This window comes from Xyrauchen texanus, chromosome 1 (assembly GCF_025860055.1).
Source record: "Xyrauchen texanus isolate HMW12.3.18 chromosome 1, RBS_HiC_50CHRs, whole genome shotgun sequence".
Lineage (NCBI taxonomy): Eukaryota > Metazoa > Chordata > Actinopteri > Cypriniformes > Catostomidae > Xyrauchen > Xyrauchen texanus.
The window spans coordinates 23,934,524-23,956,181 of record NC_068276.1 but is presented as its reverse complement, the minus strand read 5'-3'; the positions used below and the strand labels follow the sequence as shown (position 1 = coordinate 23,956,181).

Below are 21,658 nucleotides of genomic sequence, written 5' to 3'. Positions count from 1 at the left end.
TCATCTTTTCTTCATGTTTCAACTTATAGTAGTGTAGGTTCTGATTTTTTTTTATGTTTATGCATATTAATGGAAAATTTAGAAATGTACACGTAAATAAGCTCAAAATAGCATAAAATCCCAAGAGAAATGTGTAATGGTATTGTTCCTCAGGGAAGAAAAAGTTGTATTATTATAATATTAAAAAATAAAAAGCTTACACATCTAATCCTTCTGGTCAAAAATGGCCACGATTATCAAAGTGAGGTGCCATTTTTCAATACCTTAGAAGGGTTAAAAACAACTTGACATAACTCAACTTAAAGGCTTAGTTCACCCAAAAATGAAAATTCTCCCACCATTTTCTCTCCCTCATGCACATAAAATAAAGCTTTTTAGAAGAATATCTCAGCTCTGTAGGTGCATTCAATGTAAGTGAATGTTGACTAAAACTTTGAAGCTCCAAAATCCACATAAGTGCAACATAAAAGTACTCCAGATGACTTGTTAGATGTGGTTAAATCCATATCTTAAGAAGCGATATGATAGGTGTGGGTGAGATACAGATCAATATTTAATAATTTTTTTACTATAAATTCTCCACCCTGCTCTGTCAATCACTATCACATTCTCCTTATGCTTTAGGTGATTCACATTTGCCACTTACTGGGCAGGGAGGATAATTTATGGTTAAAATGACTAAAATATTGATCTGTTTCTCACCCACACCTGTCATATCGTGTCTGAATACATGGATTTAACCACTGGAGTCTTATGGATTACTTTTATGCTCCTTTTCTATGGATTTTGGAACTTCAACATTTCGGCAGCCATTCACTTGCATTGTGAGGACCTACAGAGCTGAGATATTCTTCTCAAAATGTTAATTTGTGTTCTGCAGAAGAAAGAAAGTCATTCACATCTGGAAAGCCAAGAGGATGAGTGAACTACGAGAGAATTTTTGTGTGAACTATCCCTTTAAGGCCTTAAGACTTTACAGAATCCTGCTCAATGTCACCACCTGTCGAAAGATACATTATTTACGTACATATGTTTGTGTTTTAATGCCTCACATTTCCATGACATGCCTAAAAGATTACAAATCAATCCACAACTATGTTTTCACCATTGCACGCTACCTTTGAGCATATGCAGCAAATCTTGCTATTTGCATAGTGAATAATTATGTATAAACCGAAGGATTATGAAAAGCCCATGGCATTAAAGGAATATTCAAGTTCAATATAAGTTCAACTTAATCGACAGCATTTGTGGCATTATGTAGATTATCACAAAAATGTTCATTTTGATTCATCCTTCCTTTTCTTATTAAAAAGCTTGAATAAATGTTCCAGTGAGGTGAGGCACTTACAATGGAATTTGGGAGGGTTTAAAGGCATAATTGTTAAGGTTATAATTTTAGAAAATAGCTTACATCAATTGTTCTGTCAAAACTCACGTGTTTGAGCTGCAAATCTGTTAAATCAGCGCTTTTTGTAGGATTATGGTGTTTACGACAACGACATCATGGCAATGAAGCTGTAAAATTTGATAATCAAATAACTTTACACGGAAATTTAGAAAGCGACGTTATCTTACTAAAATTATGTTAACACAGATATTGTTTACACCGCGTTGCTATACTTTTGAAAAGGTGAGGATTTTCCTATTAACATATTTCCCCCATTCACTTCCTTTCCAACGACTCAGTAACCCACAATTTCTTTCTTTTCATGGCCCGTGTGTTACGTGGTTTTCGCGCTAATTGGCTCTATGCATGAGTAGCCTAATTGTAAAAGAACCGACACCACCCTAAGCAAAGATTCACTTGTCTTTTAAGTTTATTTGACATTGCAATAATCCTATTTTTTTGTACATGTAACCCATGTTGCTTAATGGAAGTCTTGTACTGCTCATCTAAATGCGTCAGAAGGTGGGAGGAGAATGAATCATAGAGAAATGGAACGCTTCGTGTTTGGGCGTAGTGTTTAACGATAAAAACATTTTAGCGTCTTTTCCCGCCATATCCTACAATCACTGATAAAACAGCAACTGTTCTGTGGAGAATTTGTTCCCTGAGGCTTGTTTGTTTGTGGAGTATCGGCTGAGATGTAAGTGTGAGTTGTTTTCATGCGGGATTATTTTCTTCCTTTTTCGAAGTCTCAACACAGAGTATCATTGTGTTTAAAGTCACTGTGCATGATTTGTGTTATATTTGTAGGCTATATATATATATGTTTTAAATATTTTAGTGCATTAAGCTAAGTGTTATCATAATATTGTATTAGTGAATAGACGATAACTAATATTTTATCAAGCTGATGATGATAAAGTGTGTAGTTTCCTCGCACACTATATAGTGCTCATGAAGTTCACTTTAACTAGCTTCTGCGACATTTGAGTAAAGCTTTTTAATCACGTTTGAGGATGGTGTTATTACGTAAGTTTTTCATTATCATCATCATCATCATCATCATCATCATTATTATTATTTTAATATATATATGTAATATTATTATTTTCTATTGCATGCCCACGTTGTCTTTGTGAGGATATTTGACCCCATGCACACGATAAGAGCAAACAAATGTATAGCCGTCCGTCGCCACACCCACTTGTATTACGTCATAGTGTAATTGTTTCAACGTGTTTCTCACTGCATTGAGCTCTTTATTAAAGAAGGAATGTGGACTGCTTTTAAGATTCCATCTGGCTCTTACAGCTCTTCCTTTGCATTTACATTTGCAGTGTGTGTAAACCTTTAACATTTGGTCTTGTCATTCGAAGTTGGACTTCAGTTCTTGTGAGCCTGTTTTGCTTGTTCCCAGCCCTTGTCTTTTCAACAAACACAACTTCTAAATTTTCTTCGCCCACACAGTGATCCTGTTGCTGATTGACTGATCCTGCTTTTGATTGATTTTAAAATCACACTCTTGCCTTCAACATGTCAGGACCAGGTAAAGATAATCTCTCTTTTTGTTTTCCTAAAACAGGTGTGTAATGATGTTTGTGCGTTTTTAAGTTGTGGAAATGCATAAGTTTGTGAGCTTTGCAATACCTGCATGGCCCATTGTTACCGATTTGTTGAGATATGCTGACTATTATGGTAAAATCTACAAAAGTCTGTATACATTTCCTCCTGGCATGTGATTTGTGCTATTGTGTGTTGCATTGACCAAGGTGTGTCTTCTGGTGGAAAATGTGATTTCCCCTAGACGTCAGTGAAATGAATGCCAGAAAGAAAGAAAAAAAGCATGCAAAGTGGCTGTGCTCCACATTTATGGATTTCCACAGGCTGTGCAATTTTAAGGCCTTTGAATGAGCCCTTGGATTATGACATCTGGTCCCATATCTGCCATCTGTCTATGGCTTTAGCTTTATTAGTTCTTTATTTTCTTTTAGTACCCAACACAATTAGGCAATACAGCCATACTTGTGAATGTAAAACTGTTCTCACTTCAGTGCAAATTAATGTTTGTTTGTCATCATTTTAGAACTCTCTCTTCACCCTAAAATATTCCCTGTCCCCTCCGCACTGAACCGTTTTTTGCTGATAAACTGACAGTCAAGTGACTTCCTTAACCCTATTAGGAGTCATCTTTGGAGCAATTGTATTTTTAATAGGAACTGGATGCAAGCTGAAGAATTCTGGGAATCTCTTCACAGTATTTCAGTGAAGAGAGTGGATTGAAAGCATATGATCTTCTCAACTACCATTGAATTTTATAGTCATGTTTGTGTGTCAGTGATTTATCTAATGCATGACTTAGAAAACCTGCCAGATCTAGTCACAAAAAAAAATACAAATAAACTTTCCTCAACCTTTGTCTTGCAGAATAACTCAAGCCCAGTTAACACTAAACTGGAATTGCAAGAAATTGAAGCGAGTATTCAAATGTGAGGGTGGTTTCAGTGGGAAGGGATCTGTGCATAAAGTCTGTTGTGATGATTGAGTCGTTTACATATTTAATTGTGGTTTATCAACTATTTACATTTTTGTCTGGATGTGAAATGGATAAAGTTAATGAGTCCACATGTTTAACATTGCTTTATTTCAAAATCCTTTCTGGAAAGCAGCTGATGAGAATTGACATGCTATACAGAATTTTGTTAGATGATTCAGTACTCAAAACAGTTGCACAAACAAGAGAACATGTTTGTGAACCTTTTAAGTGCATATCTGCATGCATGGCTCAAATGTAATCTGATTGAATAAGAAAAGACTCTTTTCAAATATGAACCGGTCAAATAGTCTTGAGCTACAAACACTGCAACTATGAACAGGAAACTTGCATGTCGGAAGTGGCTTGCAATTCCATGTGGCAGGTCTAGAAAATCAAATCAGAAATGATCAAGGGCAGAGATGCACTGGGTGTTTCCTTGGTCTTCCAGACAGCATTTCAATTTTACATTTATTCATTTGGCAAATGCTTTTATCCAAAGCAATGTAAAGGGCATGCAATGGATACATTGTAGCAGTTGACCCCGACTCCGAAAGCATTTTGAGAAATGCCTACCAGAATACCTTTTAAAACAACAAAGGATGGTGCAAGTTTGAACATGCTTGTCCCTTTTTCTCTAAAAATCTGTCCTCAAAGAATGCCCAGACCATTCATCAGTCAGGATAAGTCAACTTCACCAAAAGAATAATGAATGCAGCATGTCACATTAGTGCACATCATATCCATTCAGTTCACTGGCCAAATCTCTTAATTAAATATTCCCTTGTGATTATGGCCAGTGGGTTTTATAGTTATTCACAAGGATAGAGCTAGGATTCTTTGTCTAAGAATGGAATTTGGATCACCACTTTGTTTGGCAGGAACATTCCTCTGTTTATTTGACATTATTGTAAATTTTTACACATAGATTGTTTTAGATGTCTGTCTTTCTTGCTTTTAGAAATGTCTAATGTGTAAGAATTTATATGGTCTTGATGTCCAGAATTAGGGGTGTGGCTGTTCTTGTAAAATTGACTTTTAAATGTGCTTCGTAATGGGATAATTGGGGATAAATGAAAGCCATTTTCCTATTGAAGATGCATGTCAAACGTTCTCACTATATTTGCTGGACATTTGGCAAAGGCTGCTGATATAATAATTAATTATTGGGGGACATTTTTAATGCTTGGAAATCTGAATGATCAATTTGCCTGTGGTCAACATTCTGGTGCGCTATGGCTGCTGTTGCATCCTCTTTGTGCATGCAGCATATTGGTGGTGGCTGAGAGCAGGCCTGTAAAGTGATTTGAGTGGTGTGTCCAGAAAAGTATAAATATAAGATGCTATTATTTGAGTCTGAAGAGCGGAAACTTGCCAGGAATGGATAGGATGGATCAAAATCCGCAGAATGAAGACTTATGCTGTTTTTTATATATATATATATATATATATATGTGTGTGTGTGTGTGTGTTTCAGCTTCTGTTAAGTTGATCAAACTATTCAACATATTTTCAGCACCAAGTCATTGTATTCCTGAGATATTGAGTAGGTTGACCTATATTTTGGTAAAATTGGTCTGTGTTTACTGAAATTCCAAACACCACCACTGCCCAGTGGTCAAAGCGGTAAGTGTTGTTGGGAACAGGTGAGACATTTTCCGGTCTAAATGTTCACAGAGGGGTGCCTGAAGTGAGTCATTTCAGCTGTACAGGCTATAAAGCGAAGAGGAATGCATATTTTATAAATTGTATCCCAACCCAAACCTACCCATCAGTAGAGAAAAAGGTAATAGCAGAGGGGGAAAATGCAACCTCCAAATCACTCTTATCACTGATTATGCAAACACGGTTACTTCCTGGTTTTAGCGTGGGATCCGAACCTGGGTGTCCCACACTGCTAAGTGATTCCGTGATTTTCCAGTAGTGCCACAGGGGAAGGTAGACACATTAAAGCCAATGCAAAATGTCTGATATGAGATGCCGCTTGTCAGCGAGTCGACATAATGTGCCCAATCCTAGGGTAGCGGAAATCTTGGAAGCAACATTTTAGTGTCTCTTCTGGATTTAACGTATCGAATGAGGGGATTAGACTTCAATATTGCACTTAATGTTGTCAAATATCAAGTTACACCAGCATGTTTACTCCTAAAGGTATTTAAGAATAGGTAGATTCTAGAGCAGGGGCTTTCAAAAACTTTGACATCAAGGACCCCCAAATATGATCCCCTTCCGGAGAACCCCCTTCCTAAAATATATAGCCAGCTGTGACAGGGAGGGCGTGGCACTGAATTGTCCTAATCAGCTGAGAGAGAGAGAGAGAGAGAGCGAGAGAGAGAGCCACTGTGTGTGTTTGTTTTAATTGACTTATGTCATTAAAGTTTTGTTTACATTTTTTATTTTTTTTTTCTCCTGTTTCCCCTCCTCCTCCTTGCCCATCTTGTGGACCCTGTTACACCAGCTATTTTAATGTATAAAGTCCCATTAATACTGCTGAATAAAATATAATCTTCTTAAAATATCACATTTGAATTAGTCAGTGATCTATTTTCTACGCAATATAAGAGTAATGTTAGATGTTTAAACCGGAAGAGAAACAGTGAGAATATTGCTTAAAATTGAAGGGAGGGGAAAAAAAAACTCCCTTGAAAGATACAAAACAAGTACGATCTGTTCTCAAAAGAGAGAAGAAATGAACTAATTTAGAAAGCAGAATGAAACAGTAATTTTGTCAAATGTCACCTTTTTAACTTTTTCCCTGAATTGTTTTTGTGGCCCCCTGTGGGTCCCTGGACAAGTTTTAAAGCAACTTTTCATCCTCTATTAACATGATAGTGCTTTTTAAATGAATGTTTTGTCATGATTTTTCATGATTAAAGTTTATGGGTGAATGGAAAAAAATATTTTCAATTACTGTATAGTTGACAATGGAAACACATTTGGAATTATACCAATAACTCATGAATGTGTAGTCAAACAAAACCAATACATTTAAAAATCACTGCAGTCTAAAATGGATCAATTTAAAAGGGCATTGGAGGCCTATTCGAAACATCTTAAACTTCCAAGGAGTCTTCATTCATTTATTTGAGCTGATTGTTTTTTTTTTTTTTTAACTTTCTAATCCTTATTACCTTAGCAAAAACTAAGAAGATATCAGGGTTGTGTGTCATTCAGAACTGAATTGAGTACCTTTTTATAAATTTCATTTCCTGAACTTGAAATGTGTAAACAAAGAGGATGGAATATTTTAACTTGAATTTTAGTGAAAGTAAAAATAATTTGGAATGCAATTCAAAGAAATGCAACTGCTGTAAGTGTAGTTTTTATTAATGCATTTTAGTGTTTTGTATGCGTTAAAAATGCATATGGTACAGCTACGGTATTAAGGATAAGAAAGTACAAAACAAACAATCAGCATCAATTAATGAAGTCAAACGTGTGCGCGTGCGTGCGCGTGCGTGCGTGCGTGTGTGTGTGTGTGTACACAAGAAACAAAAGTTCAATGGGCAGGAAATTATTTTAAATATTCCATGTAAGTTTAAGATGGTTTGAATAGGCCTCCCATGTTAAAATGGCTCTAGTTTAGACCGTAGAGAACATGTTTATTTCAGCAGAAAATGGCAAATCTTTAACATAACACATTTGTGGGGGAGAGGTGCAAAAGTTGTAATCTATTGTGAAAGACATGAACGATGGCTGTAATCATAGACGAAGGCATCTTCTCTAATTTAAAACTCTATAATATGTAAAATGACTACAAGCAATGGGTTTGTATGAGTGAAAACATTAAGCATAAATATTACATTTCTGGAAATTGGAATATAAATTATTTTGCATGTATGCTGACATATTTGTGGATACAGTATAACCCATAAATATGTTATCATACAGGCAACATATTGGGTTATTTACATTTGTCATCACCAGCCATACATCAATATATAATCAATACATTTTTATGTCAATATCTGCAAAATCAAAATGGTCATTAAGGCTGATATGGCATTAAAAATTGAATAAATAATCTAAAATCAACAACAGAGTGGCTCATACAGAAGCGTTTAGAATTAAATTCTGACCAAACAATATACACAAACTAATAAAAAAAAAAAAAGCATTCACACACTTTCCCTGGTAATTACCTACTGTAACACCACATTAAAGGTTTATGACAGTCAACAGACTTGTATGTGATGACTGTCAAACAACAAATAGGAAAAATGCCAAGACCAACTACTGTATATCATGGTTAATAATTTGCTGATTGTATATCAACTTTACATTACACTTTGTGTTAATATTTCCTGTCCGAGTGAAGCCAAAAAAACATTATTACTGTAATAGTCCTTTCGAAGATTACACTTTGCACTCTTTTCCTTTTATATTTTCTTCCAGGTTATCCATCCCCTAACCAGCCTCCATATCCCATGACCCAGGTAGGCGGACAATCCATGCCCCCCTATCCAATGGGAGGTTACGGAGATCCTGGGCATGCTGCCCCACCTGCAGGGTTCCAAGTGGGGTACCAGCAAGTTCCAGATCAGCCAGTCTTGTATCAACCTGGTCCAACTAGTCCAGCATCTCACCAGGGCCAGCCATATGGAAGTGAGCATATAGATAAATAAATAAATAAATATATATATATATGAGCGCATAAGAATCTAAAAAATAGGTATCGTAACATTTTTGTTTTTTATTTAGTGCTGCTCTTATCATACCATTTGACATAACCACTATTTACAAAAGATACTCCCAAGACAAAAATAATTACTGAATTTGCACAAATAATCCTGTTCAAAAGTGTATATTCCCCTTGGTTTCTAATATGGTGTGTTGCTTTCTCGATGATCAATGATTGTTTGTATCTTTTGTAATTGCTGTGCATGAGTCCTTGCTTTGTTTTGTGCAGTGAAGTGGCCCACTGTTCTTAAGAAAAATCCTCCAGTTTCTGCATGATCTTTGCCTTTCCAGCATCTTCTGCACATTTGACTTCCTAACAGATCCAGCTTTGACATTTAGGACAATTTAGGGACTATTGCAATATAATAATGCCCAACTATTACAAAAGGTGCAAACATTCATTGTTGCTCAAAGGCAACACACAATATTAAGAATCATAGGGATGCAAACTTTTGAACAAGATGGTTTGAGTAGATTATCATTTTCTTTTTGGGTATGTAAATATTTATGTAATTTTTGAAGGGCAGTACTAAAAACAGACAAAAAAAGATCTAATCTCCTATATTTGTATAGATTCTGAAAGGGGTATGCAAACCTATGCGCTCAACCGTATACAGAAGTTTTATTTAACCAATCATATTTTCTTTATTTGAAAATACTTGAAGTAGTAGGGCTCTCAGCTAAAACGGACTGTACATTGTGAAATATTGGAAGACTTGTCAAAGTTAAGTCTACTTTGCAGAATTAAATGTGAGATTCATTTAGTTAATCAATTCTAATGAACATGAAAACAATGCAAGCATGGTATTGCTGGATGATGCAAGCTGACTGATGATGACTGTGTATCTCTGTCTTTCTCGCAAACTTCTCTAGGTCCTGCTCCTGTACCACTGTCGGTGCCTGCTGGAGTACCACCTGGCCTGGAGTACCTCACTCAGGTAGATCATATCTTTCTCACCACATTAAAATTAAGTGCTCTGTAAATGTAATGTCTTGTTGCTAGTATTTCTTTGTGCATTTCAGATTGACCAGATCCTCATTCACCAGAAAGTGGAGTTGTTAGAGGGTAAGTGCTTCTATATGAAGATGTTTACATCATTTTAATGCACTATATATATATATATATATATATATATATATATATATATCAAATAAAGCTTGTCTAGTTTTTCTTTTGTATTTAATAAAAAAAAATATATATATTTCAAAAATCGTATAAAATATTATAAAGCATTGTTTTGCTTAGAATTTAACCCTTGAAGCAAAGTCATGGGCATATTATTCACCTTAAAACATGTTTTAATAACATTTAAAATTCATAATAAAGCAAGAGGAAAAAAAAAAACTTTTTTCTATTTAATGATGAGCTTTGTTACAGTACATCGGTAAAGTAATTGATTTTAAATGTATTTTTATTTTGTTGATTATCACCGTTTTGGAACAATGTTACTCCATGTTTTTTTTCTAATTGTATTTCATTTAAACCTAAAGCACTCTTAGTTATATTTGGAAAAAAAAACTTTGATCCAAACTCCCCAGGTTTTAAATATTTAATTTTGTAACTTTTCTGCATATTCTTTGGTTCCATGCAGCAATCATTGGCTTTGAGACCAACAACCAGTATGAGATCAAAAATAGCCTCGGCCAAAAGATCTACTCCGCCAAAGAAAAGAATGACTGCTGCACACGCAACTGCTGTGGTGCATTGCGCAGCTTTGATATGAAGATCAAAGATAACACGGACCGAGAGGTCATACGGCTGATCAGACCTTTCCGTTGTGCCAGCTGTTGGTGCCCCTGCTGTCTGCAAGAGGTAAAACAGACTCAAGTCATATCAATGATAATGTTTAACATCAAATGATTTCGGAAGTTGCAAGAAACAAAATGTGAACATATTTCTATAACAATTAATACAGTGTTACACTGTGCCCTTAAATGGGTCATGACGTGAGAAATCTAATTTTCCTTTATCTTTAAACCTATAAGACGTCATTGTACTATAAAACATACTGAAAGTTTCAGAACTCAAAACTTCCTCCTCATGGCAAAAAGAGCATTTGTTGAAACTATGCTGCCAAAACAACTCATTCTCTACTTCCTCCTCATTGTGATGTCACTCTGTGTTAGACATTTGCATTTGACCGCCTACACAACACATCAACTCCTACTTTACCTTATCATTTCTATAGCCAATAAGATGTTTAGGAGCGAGCAGTTCAGTCAAGAGCAGAGAGCCAATCAGAACAGTGGGCGTTTACCATGAAGTCTTAAAGGAGAAGCTGCAGCAAAACAGATTGTTTCTGACAAAGGGTCAAAATGAGGGTGGAAAATTATCATGTTTTACAAATATTACTACTTTTTGTTTGTTTTGCAAAAAAAACTTAACTAATTTAAGGAAACCTCAGGGAACATTAAAATTATTTAAAAAAAAAAAGGCATGCCATGAACGCCTTAAGGCATTACTCGCTGGAATTTGATTTACTTTTTCATTTTAAGATTATACAGTCATTTTGTTTATAAAAACAACCTTATATTGTTAGGTTTTGGCTAGTTTAGTCATCTAAGTACATGCTGTGTTATTACAACAATATACTCCTTGCATGGCAGTGTGTGTGATTTTGCGTTATAAATGGCATAGTCTCATAGAGAGAGACAGTCGACCTACAGACATGGTTTTGCAGTCTTCACTCAACATTTATTTTGTTTATTAGTTTGAATATTCACGCATCTGTTAGCCTAGAAGACAATTTGGGCATTGGTATTAATTAGGAATTGATATTTCAAACTATCGAGTAGCCTAGTGGTCGGACTAAAAAAGACCTTAAACTGTCTCTTCTGCTAAACCATCTGTTACTCTAAGGATATGTCTGCATTTGAAAATGTTCTACATCCACATTGCCATTTTCAAGCATTTTCCAAAACTTGCTCGTCCACACTGCAACAAATAAATGCGCTTAAATTCCCTTAATGCGCATGTGAAAAATCACTGTTGCATGTACGGTTTGAAACAATTGACTGTTCCGTCATCAGACACCAATTCCGAGTAAACGTCCCTTCACCTTTTGAAGGAATGCAATGTGAATGTTGTACAAATTAGGGCTGCACCTAATTGATTGATTAATATAATGATTCTTTTTCCGATTAGTCGATTAATCTAATGACTAATTTGCAGATTTCTTTTTTTTTTTTTAAATGATTATTACTTTTATTAATATAACAATTAATTAACCCAAAATAAACATAAAAAATACTTGTCTCATTAATATTTCAATATTTTATTAAATTATCTTCTCTTAAACAAATGTACAAAAACTAAGTGTGCACTGCAAGGCTTTATTCTGCAACAAAAATAGCCCGGTCTTAACTGGTAATCTCCATTTTACAGTCCAACAATAATTTTATTTTGGAGCGATTTTAAGAACTTGTTAAATTCGAGTAAAAGGAAAAAGCATTCTACATTTTAGCAATCCAACAACAAAATAAATTAAACAAAATGTAAAATTCAAGTCACTTTCAGGAGGAATATCAAAACATCGTGCAACTTCGAGTTTAGCAGTCCAACATAAAATCATTTTACAGTAGAATTAGTGCAATTTGAGTAACCATTGGAATGCTTTTCTAATAGGAATAACTAAAACTTGTGCATTCTTAATCAACTCTCAGTAATGCACACACCCGACTTGCCACATACACACAATCTCTCCCCCTCCTTCTTTTCCTCCACATTCCACCTCTCCTCCTCTATCCCTCCCCCTTATCTTACAGTAAAATTAATGCAATTTGAGCAACAGTTAACTTTTTTTCTAACAGGAATAACTAAAACTATTGCAATCTGAATTAGATCTCAGTGGGGCAAGGAATATAACTGAAATGATTTACAGACTGTGACAGTCACACAGCTTACGCCATTTTCTCACTCATACATGGCCGTTAAAGAAAACTAAAAATATAAATAAAAGGCCAAATAATAAAATTAGATGACGCATGGTGTAAAGTTATGTTAGCAGCGGTGCAGAAATTGCTTTTAACATGGGGGCGATGAGGAAACATTTAGAAAATCTATTTTAAATGACGACTACTAACAGAAAAAACGTGTTGTAATACTATATCATGTTTGCTTGGGTGGGGACAAAAAGTAAACCGGACTTACGGTGCAGTCTTCTTGATAAGCGCTCCGGGATGCTTTCACTTGAAGTGTTCGTTCATGTCGGTTGTACTGCTGTGATAAGCCATTTCCAATTTGCATATCTTACACAGCACCACATTGTTGGGTCTCTGGCTAAAATACTTGCATGCTTTACATAACCGTGGGCAAGTTTTTTTTTTTTAGCTGCAGCTTGTTCTTCGGGGAATCCATGCTTATACCGGGTGCTGCTATTTTTAATTACTCAATTGCGATGCACCGACGCATGTTATGCAAATCGACATATTTCTGTAATCGATTACGTCTATGAATCGTCCCAGCCCTAGTACAAAGTAACATTTAACATAATAATATTAAAGTGAATATCAGGCAAAACAGCGCCGCTTTAATTTTCAGATACAGTATCTCCGTTTTCCCAGGCCACACTACAACGTGAAGACAGCGTTTTTAAAATTGATACAGGAGAGAGCGTTTTTCAAAAAGCTCCACTTTCACTGACAAAAATGCTGTTCCAGACAGGCCAAAACAGACAGAAATAGATTGGTATGGACGTGGCCTAAGATGCCTTCTGTTTAGAAGAGTTCAGGTGTACCAATGCATTACGTACCTTTCATTCACTCAATTGATGTGTATATTTCACCTTCAGCTGGAGGTACAGGCACCCCCAGGAACGACCGTAGGGTATGTGAAACAGGACTGGCACCCCTGTTATCCAAAATTCTCCATCCAGGGACCTAACAAGGAGACCGTGATGAAGCTCGAGGGGCCCTGCTTGGCATGTAACTGCTGTAGTGATGTGAACTTTGAGGTAACCTTTTGAAATCGCATGACCTTTCAAACATCATGTAGAAAAAAAAATGTTATGTTGATCAGGTATCATTTTAGTGTTCATTTATCAACACCAGTTCTTATTGCAGTTGTTCTCTTGTTAATAAGTCAGTCAAGCAGAAAGTCCACAGCTTATACAGGCAAACGTTATACAGACTTTTTCTTTCTGTAGCTCAAAGGCAAGGATGGTGGGCAGTCTATTGGTCGAATCAGTAAGCAATGGAGCGGCCTTTTAAAGGAAGTCTTCACTGACACTGACAACTTTGGCATCCAATTCCCTCTGGACATGGATGTTAAGATGAAGGCTGTACTTATGGGCGCTTGCTTCCTCATTGTAAGTATTAAGTTAATGGCATATTTTAGTGACTCGCAAGTTAGATCTGAAGTGCTTCACTTTGCCTTACAGGCAGGGACTAATTGGCCCCAATTTGGAGCACTTGTTTTAAAATTAATGGGATACATTTAAACGCACAAATTGGTGGATGTATAAAAGAATGTCTCGCCTTACATTTAAAAGAGCCACTCACCTTTTTAAATGCAGATATCGCCTGTCAGTCAACTCAAGAACGTGAATTTATGCAACACAATTTACATATCTAATATAAACATAATTATACACAACACAGTATACGTACAAATAATATACAATGTACAGTATACAATACATGCAATATAGAATACACACAATATACACTCACCTAAAGGATTATTAGGAACACCTGTTCAATTTCTTATTAATGCAATTATCTAATCAACCAATCACATGGCAGTTGCTTCAATGCATTTAGGGGTGTGGTCCTGGTCAAGACAATCTCCTGAACTCCAAACTGAATGTCAGAATGGGAAAGAAAGGTGATTTAAGCAATTTTGAGCGTGGCATGGTTGTTGGTGCCAGATGGGCCAGGCTGAGTATTTCACAATCTGCTCAGTTACTGGGATTTTCACGCACAACCATTTCTATGGTTTACAAAGAATGGTGTGAAAAGGGAAAAACATCCAGTATCGCGGCAGTCCTGTGGGCTGAAAATGCCTTGTTGATGCTAGAGGTCAGAGGAGAATGGGCCGACTGATTCAAGCTGATAGAAGAGCAACTTTGCCTGAAATAACCACTCGTTACAACAGAGGTATGCAGCAAAGCATTTGTGAAGCCACAACACGCACAACCTTGAGGCGGATGGGATACAACAGCAGAAGACCCCAACGGGTACCACTCATCTCCACTACAAATAGGGAAAAGAGGCTACAATTTGCAAGAGCTCACCAAAATTGGACAGTTGAAGACTGGAAAAATGTTGCCTGGTCTGATGAGTCTCGATTTCTGTTGAGACATTCAGATGGTAGAGTCAGAATTTGGCGTAAACAGAATGAGAACATGGATCCATCATGCCTTGTTACCACTGTGCAGGCTGCTGGTGGTGGTGTAATGGTGTGGGGGATGTTTTCTTGGCACACTTTAGGCCCCTTAGTGCCAATTGGGCATTGTTTAAATGCCACGGCCTACCTGAGCATTGTTTCTGACCATGTCCATCCCTTTATGACCCATCCTCTGATGGCTACTTCCAGCAGGATAATGCACCATGTCACAAAGCTCGAATCATTTCAAATTGGTTTCTTGAACATGACAATGAGTTCACTGTACTAAAATGGCCCCCACAGTCACCAGATCTCAACCCAATAGAGCATCTTTGGGATGTGGTGGAACGGGAGCTTCGTGCCCTGGATGTGCATCCCACAAATCTCCATGCACTAAAATGGCGTGTGTTTGCAGATTGGTGCTCTTTACGCAGCAAAGACCCATAATGGTGATTCCTTCAGGAGCGGTTGGACACAGGTCTTAAGATTCACGTAGCGACAATCTCTGCATTTCACATCACCGACACAATCTAATCTAGGGATGTCCCGATCCCAATCACAAGTATCGGATCGGAGCCGATATGGGCGTTTTATAACTGATCGGGGATCGACAGACACCCCGATCACCTTCATTTGCGGCAGAGCGTAAACTGACTAATAACTTGGAATTAGCAACCCCATGGCAAAAATGTCAGCAGTGTGGAAATATTTTAAACAAGAAAGTGAAGACTGTTCAACACCCACTTCCAATATATGCAATCCGATTGCAAGGCGGTAGCAATAGAGAAGCGTTCAATACAACCAATTTGATACAACATCTTAAAACTAAGCATGCAATGGAATACGGCGAGTTCACTAAAACAACACCGGAAAAGGCTGCTGTGCCGAAGCAACAAACACTAGACAAAACTTTTAAAGGAAGGGATAATATCATTGAGAGCGAAAAGGCCAAAAAGATTACAAAGAAAGTGAAAATAACACCACATTATCAGAGCTGTACAGTAAGGTTTGTGACAACATATGAGGTGATTAAAAAAATAATGTGACCGCTGATAATTTTACAACTGACATATGGAGCTCTGAAGTTTGCCCCATGTCATTACTCGGCCTCACTGCACACTGGAATGATTCCTCCTTTTGATGAAGCGTGCAGTATTAAATGCACACCAGTTTCGTGGGTCTCATACAGCCGATCATTTAAAAAAGGCCATCGAGGAGATGCTTAACACGTCGGAAATAAACAAGTAATTGTTATTTTGCATGACAACGCAAGGAATATGTTTTGAATTTGTTTTATTGAATTCATTATTGTTGAACTTGGGCCTGTTCAAGTGTATCTGTTTACACCACTTGTAAGTGTATGTAAGATTATATTCATCCATTCAGAACTCCTTGGATTTGTGATTTATTTTTGAACCTGAATATTAAAATTAAAATAAGCTATTACACCATTCGAAGTAGAAGTCTATTTTATATGTGAGTTTTATAAAAATGCTAGCTGCACAAAGTTAAATGCATTAATATTCAGAACAAGCTTGGCTGCCCAGGTCAACTTGTTTTTGAAAATTCTAAACTACTTACAGATTTTGCAAGGGATTGATGTGATGAGCACCACTGTATAAAAAAAATTGTGTAGTGCACCAAAAATCACACACTAGAATGCAATCTTTCCCACTATAGATGTCTGTCTCATGGATCTTTGTTCTCTCTCTTCTCATAGGATTTCATTTTCTTTGAAAAAGTTGGAGACACCAACCAGAGGAATACTGTGTTCTCTTAGAGAGTGAGAAGGATGTTACTTTTACTTGCAAAATATCTTTTGTAAATCCACATCATTTTGAAAATCTTGATGAAATACCTGACATTCAGTGGATGACATCTTATAAATCTGAGCTCCATTAATTCCATTTTATTAGGTAACCAAAGCCTATAATCAGCTCCCACTGGAGTTAAACCAAAGGACACATTTAAAGTCATTTTTATAGTTCACTTGCAGTGCAATATTTACAATGACCAATTGTGTATCATGATCGCCTGCTCATTGTGTGCCTTTCAAACGATTATGGCCTACAATAATAACATAATTTGTACAAGTGTACCAACATCTAACATTTAAATGTATTTGTTCTGTTGAAGTGTGTGTTTTTTTTTTTTTTTATAAACTTCTAGCAGTAACCGTATAAATATTTTTATTTGTTTCAAGTATATGTCATGTTCTGCAAAGCGTATTTGTCTGCCTGTTATCATGAAGGAAATTCAGTTTTATTGTGCTAAATGCAAAGAATTTGACTCCGAACCTCCACACATAAAACACACATTTTAGAGAAGGAATACCACGGACAAGAATTAACAAGCTGTGTGCATTGAACAGTTCCAATGAGTATAAATAGTGTCCAACACGAGGCACTTGTCAGTTCACAAAGCCTAGTATACCATCAAGTCTTTTTCAAATCTCCAAAAAGTCTGTTAAATATGTGTCCATTTATATCCATAAACAACAAACAAATGAGAATTCATGTTAAAGGATTGAATAAAAAGCTTTATACAGCATCCAAAAACAACTGATTATTCTGTATTTATCTGAAGAAGAAAAAAATACCACATGAACATTTATCTCGTTCTCAACAGACTTTAATACAGACTGGCTTTGGTAATCATATGGGTGAATATGCCATTGCACCACAGCAATGGGCAAGATTTAGTAATAACCATTGAACAGAAAGAAACACATTTGAAAATGGTTAAAATATGGGAATTCATCTTTTTAATGCTCATTTACTTGCCAACTCCCTTTTGGGGTTATTTGAGAAGTTTCATTCCAACATTTGTCAGACCATTGACAAAGGTTTCAAAATCTCATTCTCTTCACTGGCTCCATTTAATTAAAATCAAGATAATGTTTTTCAAAATAATGTTAATCATTTGTTAAAATATATAAAGGATAATCAATGCAATTCTAATCAAAATATGTAGTGATAGAATTACAAGATCTGCACTTCAGATTGGAAGTACCCAGACTCTTTAAATAAATGTATTACACTTGGGCTAGTTGTTTTCCATGGCAATTAATGTCAACACCTCCATTAGGAAGCATTTACTTCTCATTGTATGCTCAAAGGTTAATATGAATGAATAAATCCACGTGCCAACTACTTCCAATATTCCTGTTGGTATATATTTACAATGGCGGCCAAAAGTTTGGAATAATGTACAGATTTTGCTGTTTCGGAAGGAAAGTGGTACTTTAATTCACCAAAATGTCATTCAACTGATCACAAAGTATAGTCAGGACATTACTGATGTAAAAAAAACAGCATCACTAATTGAAAAAAGCCATTTCCTGCAGCCATCACTCCAACACATTATCCTTTAGTAATCATGATAAATTACTAATTTGGTACTAGAAAACCACTTGCCATCATATCAAACACAGCTGAAAGCTATTTGATTCATTAAATTAAGCTTAACATTGTCTGTTTGTTTTTGAGTTGCCTCAGTATGCAATAGACTGGCATGTCTTAACAGCTTTCTTTAGAAACTCGTCAGTCAATCATTGTTTTGAGGAATGAAGGCTAATGCTTGAAACTGCCAAAAAACTGAAGATTTCATACACATGTGTACACTAAAGTCTTCAAAGACAAAGGACAACTGGCTCTAACAAGGACAGAAAGAGATGTGGAAGGTCAGATGTACAAAACAAAACAAGAGGATAAGTACATCAGAGTCTCTAGTTTGAGAAATAGACACCTCACATGTCCTCAGCTGACAGCTTCATTGAATTCTACCCGCTCAACACCAGTTTCATGTACAACAGTAAAGAGAAGACTCAGGGGTGCAGGCCTTATGGGAAGAATTGTAAAGAAAAAGCCACTTTTGAAACAGAAAAAGAAAAGGTCAGAGTGGGCAAAGAACAGATATTGGACAACAGATAATTGGAAAGGTGTGTTATGAGCTTTTGTGGGATCATTGAGCTTTTGTGGGATCAGCTTGACTGTAAGGTGCGTGAAGTGCCCGATAAGACATCTATGACAAGTGCTACAGGAAGTGTGGGGTGAAATGTCACCTGAGTATCTGGACAAACTGACAGCTAGAATAACAATGATCTGCAAAGCTGTCATTGCTGCAAGTGGAGGATTCTTTGATGAGAACTCTTTGAAGTAGTTTAAGAAGTTGTTTTTCATATTGTTAATGTCCTGACTACACATTGTGATCAGTTGAATGCCACTTTGGTGAATAAAAGTACCCATTTACTTCCATAAGAACAAGATCTGTACATTATTCCAAACTTTTGGCCGCCTGTGTGTATATATAATGTATGTTCATGTATTTGTGTTGGCATTTTATTTCTATAAAATAGTCTCACTAACTGTGGAGTATTGAGTCAAAAGTCCAGAAAGTTTTTCAGTGGTTTCATATGTTGGTTTTGACACACCTAGTTCAAAACATTCCTAAATTGGAAGCAAATTAATTGACCATTGCCGGAAAGTTGGCTAGTGGTTTTGTGTTCACTTGTTCACTCAACTGCTTATGGGTAGTGGGTTTTGTAATAGGATAGAGGAAGAGGGTTTCGAACAAGATGTTTGAAACCAAAACCATCACCAGAAACATACATTTGGACTATTGACTCAAAACCTTAGTGTTTTAAAGTTGTAGTCATCATTATAACTTGTATGGCAACTTACCCTGGACTACAATATATATACATGTGTTCTTGTAAATGTGTTTGTTTTTTCTATAATCTGCAATATCAGTGTAACATTAAACTTAATAAAGACAATGTTGTTAAGCTGGTTTGTGTGACAGTGGGTGAATTTTATTTTGGGGTAATACTGTATATCTTTGTTTTGTTTACGGATGGAGTGAGAGGTTTTTTGAGGTTGGTTATTCTCTTCCTGAACAGTCAAATGAGTTTAGCTTGTTTTTTTTGGTCTTGGCCAACTCATGAGGTCTTTCTTTATGCTAGGTATAAGAGAAGGTTGAGCAACAACACGTACACTTTTGACCTCATACTAGACCTTACTCAGTCATAATATGAATACAGACCACAAGGAATGCTATATATAAAACTAAACTCAGCAACAACAAAAAAAGTCCCTTTTTCAGGACACTGTATTTTAAAGATCATTTTTGTAAAAATCCAAATAACTTTACAGATCTTTATTGTAAAGGGTTTAAACAATGTTTTCCATGCTTGTTCAATGAACCATAAACAATTAATGAACATTCACCTGTGGAACAGTCATTAAGACACTAACAGCTTACAGAAGGTAGGCAATAAAGGTCACAGTTATAAAAACTTAGGACACTAAAGAGACCTTTCTACTGTATCTGAAAAACACCAAAAGAAAGATGCCCAGGGTCCCTGCTCATCTGCATGAATGTGCCTTTGACATGCTGTATGGATGCTGCAGCTGTGGCCAGGGCAATAAATTGTAATGTCCGTACTGTGAGACACCTGAGACAGCACTACAGGGAGACAGGAAGGACAGATGATCGTCCTCGCAGTGGCAGACCATGTGTACACCTGCGTGGGATCGGTACATCCGAATATCACACCTGCGGGACAGGTACAGGATGGCAACAACAACTGCCCAAGTTACACCAGGAGCGCACAATCCCTCCATCAGTGCTCAGACTGTCCGCAACAGGCTGAGAGAGGCTGGACTGAGGACTTGTAGGCCTGTTGTAAGGCAAGTCCTTACCAGACATCACTGGTAACAACGTCGCCTATGGGCATAAACCCAACTTCGCTGGACCAGACAGGATAGGCAGAAAGTGCTCTTCACTGTCAAGTTTGTTATTCATTTTCACATTTCTGTTGGTCACATGTCTGTCTTAGTTGTTGACTTTTTTTTTGGATCATACAAATATTTGCACATGTTAAGTTTGCTGAAAATAAAAGCAGATAAAAGTGAGGCCTTTTTTTTTTTTTTTTTTTTTGCTGAGTTTATTTTAAGGGGAATTTAATGTGATTTGATAAAAAAAAAAACTTTACAGTAACACTTTACAGTGTCTGTGTCAGACACATTACATGTAAATAAATAATCTAAATGCATTCAATACACAGACAAGCTTAAATATACCTTCTGGATCAGCCTGGTGAATATTAAAGGGATAGTTCCCCAAACATGACAATAATGTCATAATGTACTAACCCTCATGCCATCCCGGATGTGTTTTGCTCTCTTTCGTCAGCTGAACACAAGAAACATTTTTGAAGAATATTTAAACTCTGTTGGTCCTCACAATGCTAGTGAATGTTGATCCGACCTTTGTAGATCCAAAAATCACATTAACAAAATACCATATCTCCAGAAGCGATATAATAGGTGTGGGTGTGAAACCTTTTTTTCCCCCTCTAAATCTCCACTTTTACATCTTAAAGTAACATGTGGTGCCAGATTAGTTTCACTTTCACATTTGAAAGTTAAAGTGGAGATTTAGAGTAAAAAAGGACTTAAAATTATTCTTAAAGTTATTTCTGCTAACTCTTCTGAAGACGGATTAAACCACTGGATTTATTTTTTTGTGGCCTTTATGTGATTTTCTGAGCTACAAAGTTCTGGTCACCATTCACTTGCATTGAATGGACCTACAGAGCTGAAATATTCTTCTAAAAATCTTCATTTGTGTTCTTCTGAAGAAAGAAAGTCATACACATCTGGGATGGCATGAGGGTGAATGAAGGAGTAAATTATGAAAGAATTTACATTATTGTGTGATCTCTTTAATT

At 36.4% G+C, this 21,658-nt stretch overlaps 1 protein-coding gene across 2 annotated transcripts; it reads left to right on the top strand.

Moving 5' to 3' along the window:
• The first annotated feature begins 1,898 nt into the window (after window positions 1–1,898).
• LOC127630190 (phospholipid scramblase 2-like) lies at window positions 1,899–19,716 on the top strand. 2 transcript variants are annotated; one of them, XM_052107770.1, is made up of 9 exons: window positions 1,899–2,096; window positions 2,858–2,936; window positions 8,316–8,525; window positions 9,474–9,538; window positions 9,624–9,666; window positions 10,193–10,413; window positions 13,391–13,552; window positions 13,745–13,906; window positions 16,646–19,716. In XM_052107770.1, exons 2-9 carry the CDS (start codon window positions 2,924–2,926, stop codon window positions 16,703–16,705), a joined length of 936 nt encoding a protein of 311 aa, XP_051963730.1. In that variant the 5' UTR covers window positions 1,899–2,096; window positions 2,858–2,923; the 3' UTR covers window positions 16,706–19,716. The 2 variants fall into 2 exon arrangements, with proteins under 2 accessions (XP_051963730.1, XP_051963659.1); XM_052107699.1 differs by having other exon boundaries at window positions 1,900–2,090.
• The last annotated feature ends 1,942 nt before the right edge of the window (window positions 19,717–21,658 follow it).

Excerpts from the sequence above, each read along its gene's own strand:
- LOC127630190 (XM_052107770.1), top strand. Across the intron at positions 8,526-9,473 it reads CCAGGGCCAGCCATATGGAA|GTCCTGCTCCTGTACCACTG; the intron begins GTGAGCATATAG and ends AAACTTCTCTAG. Across the intron at positions 13,907-16,645 it reads TGGGCGCTTGCTTCCTCATT|GATTTCATTTTCTTTGAAAA; the intron begins GTAAGTATTAAG and ends CTCTTCTCATAG.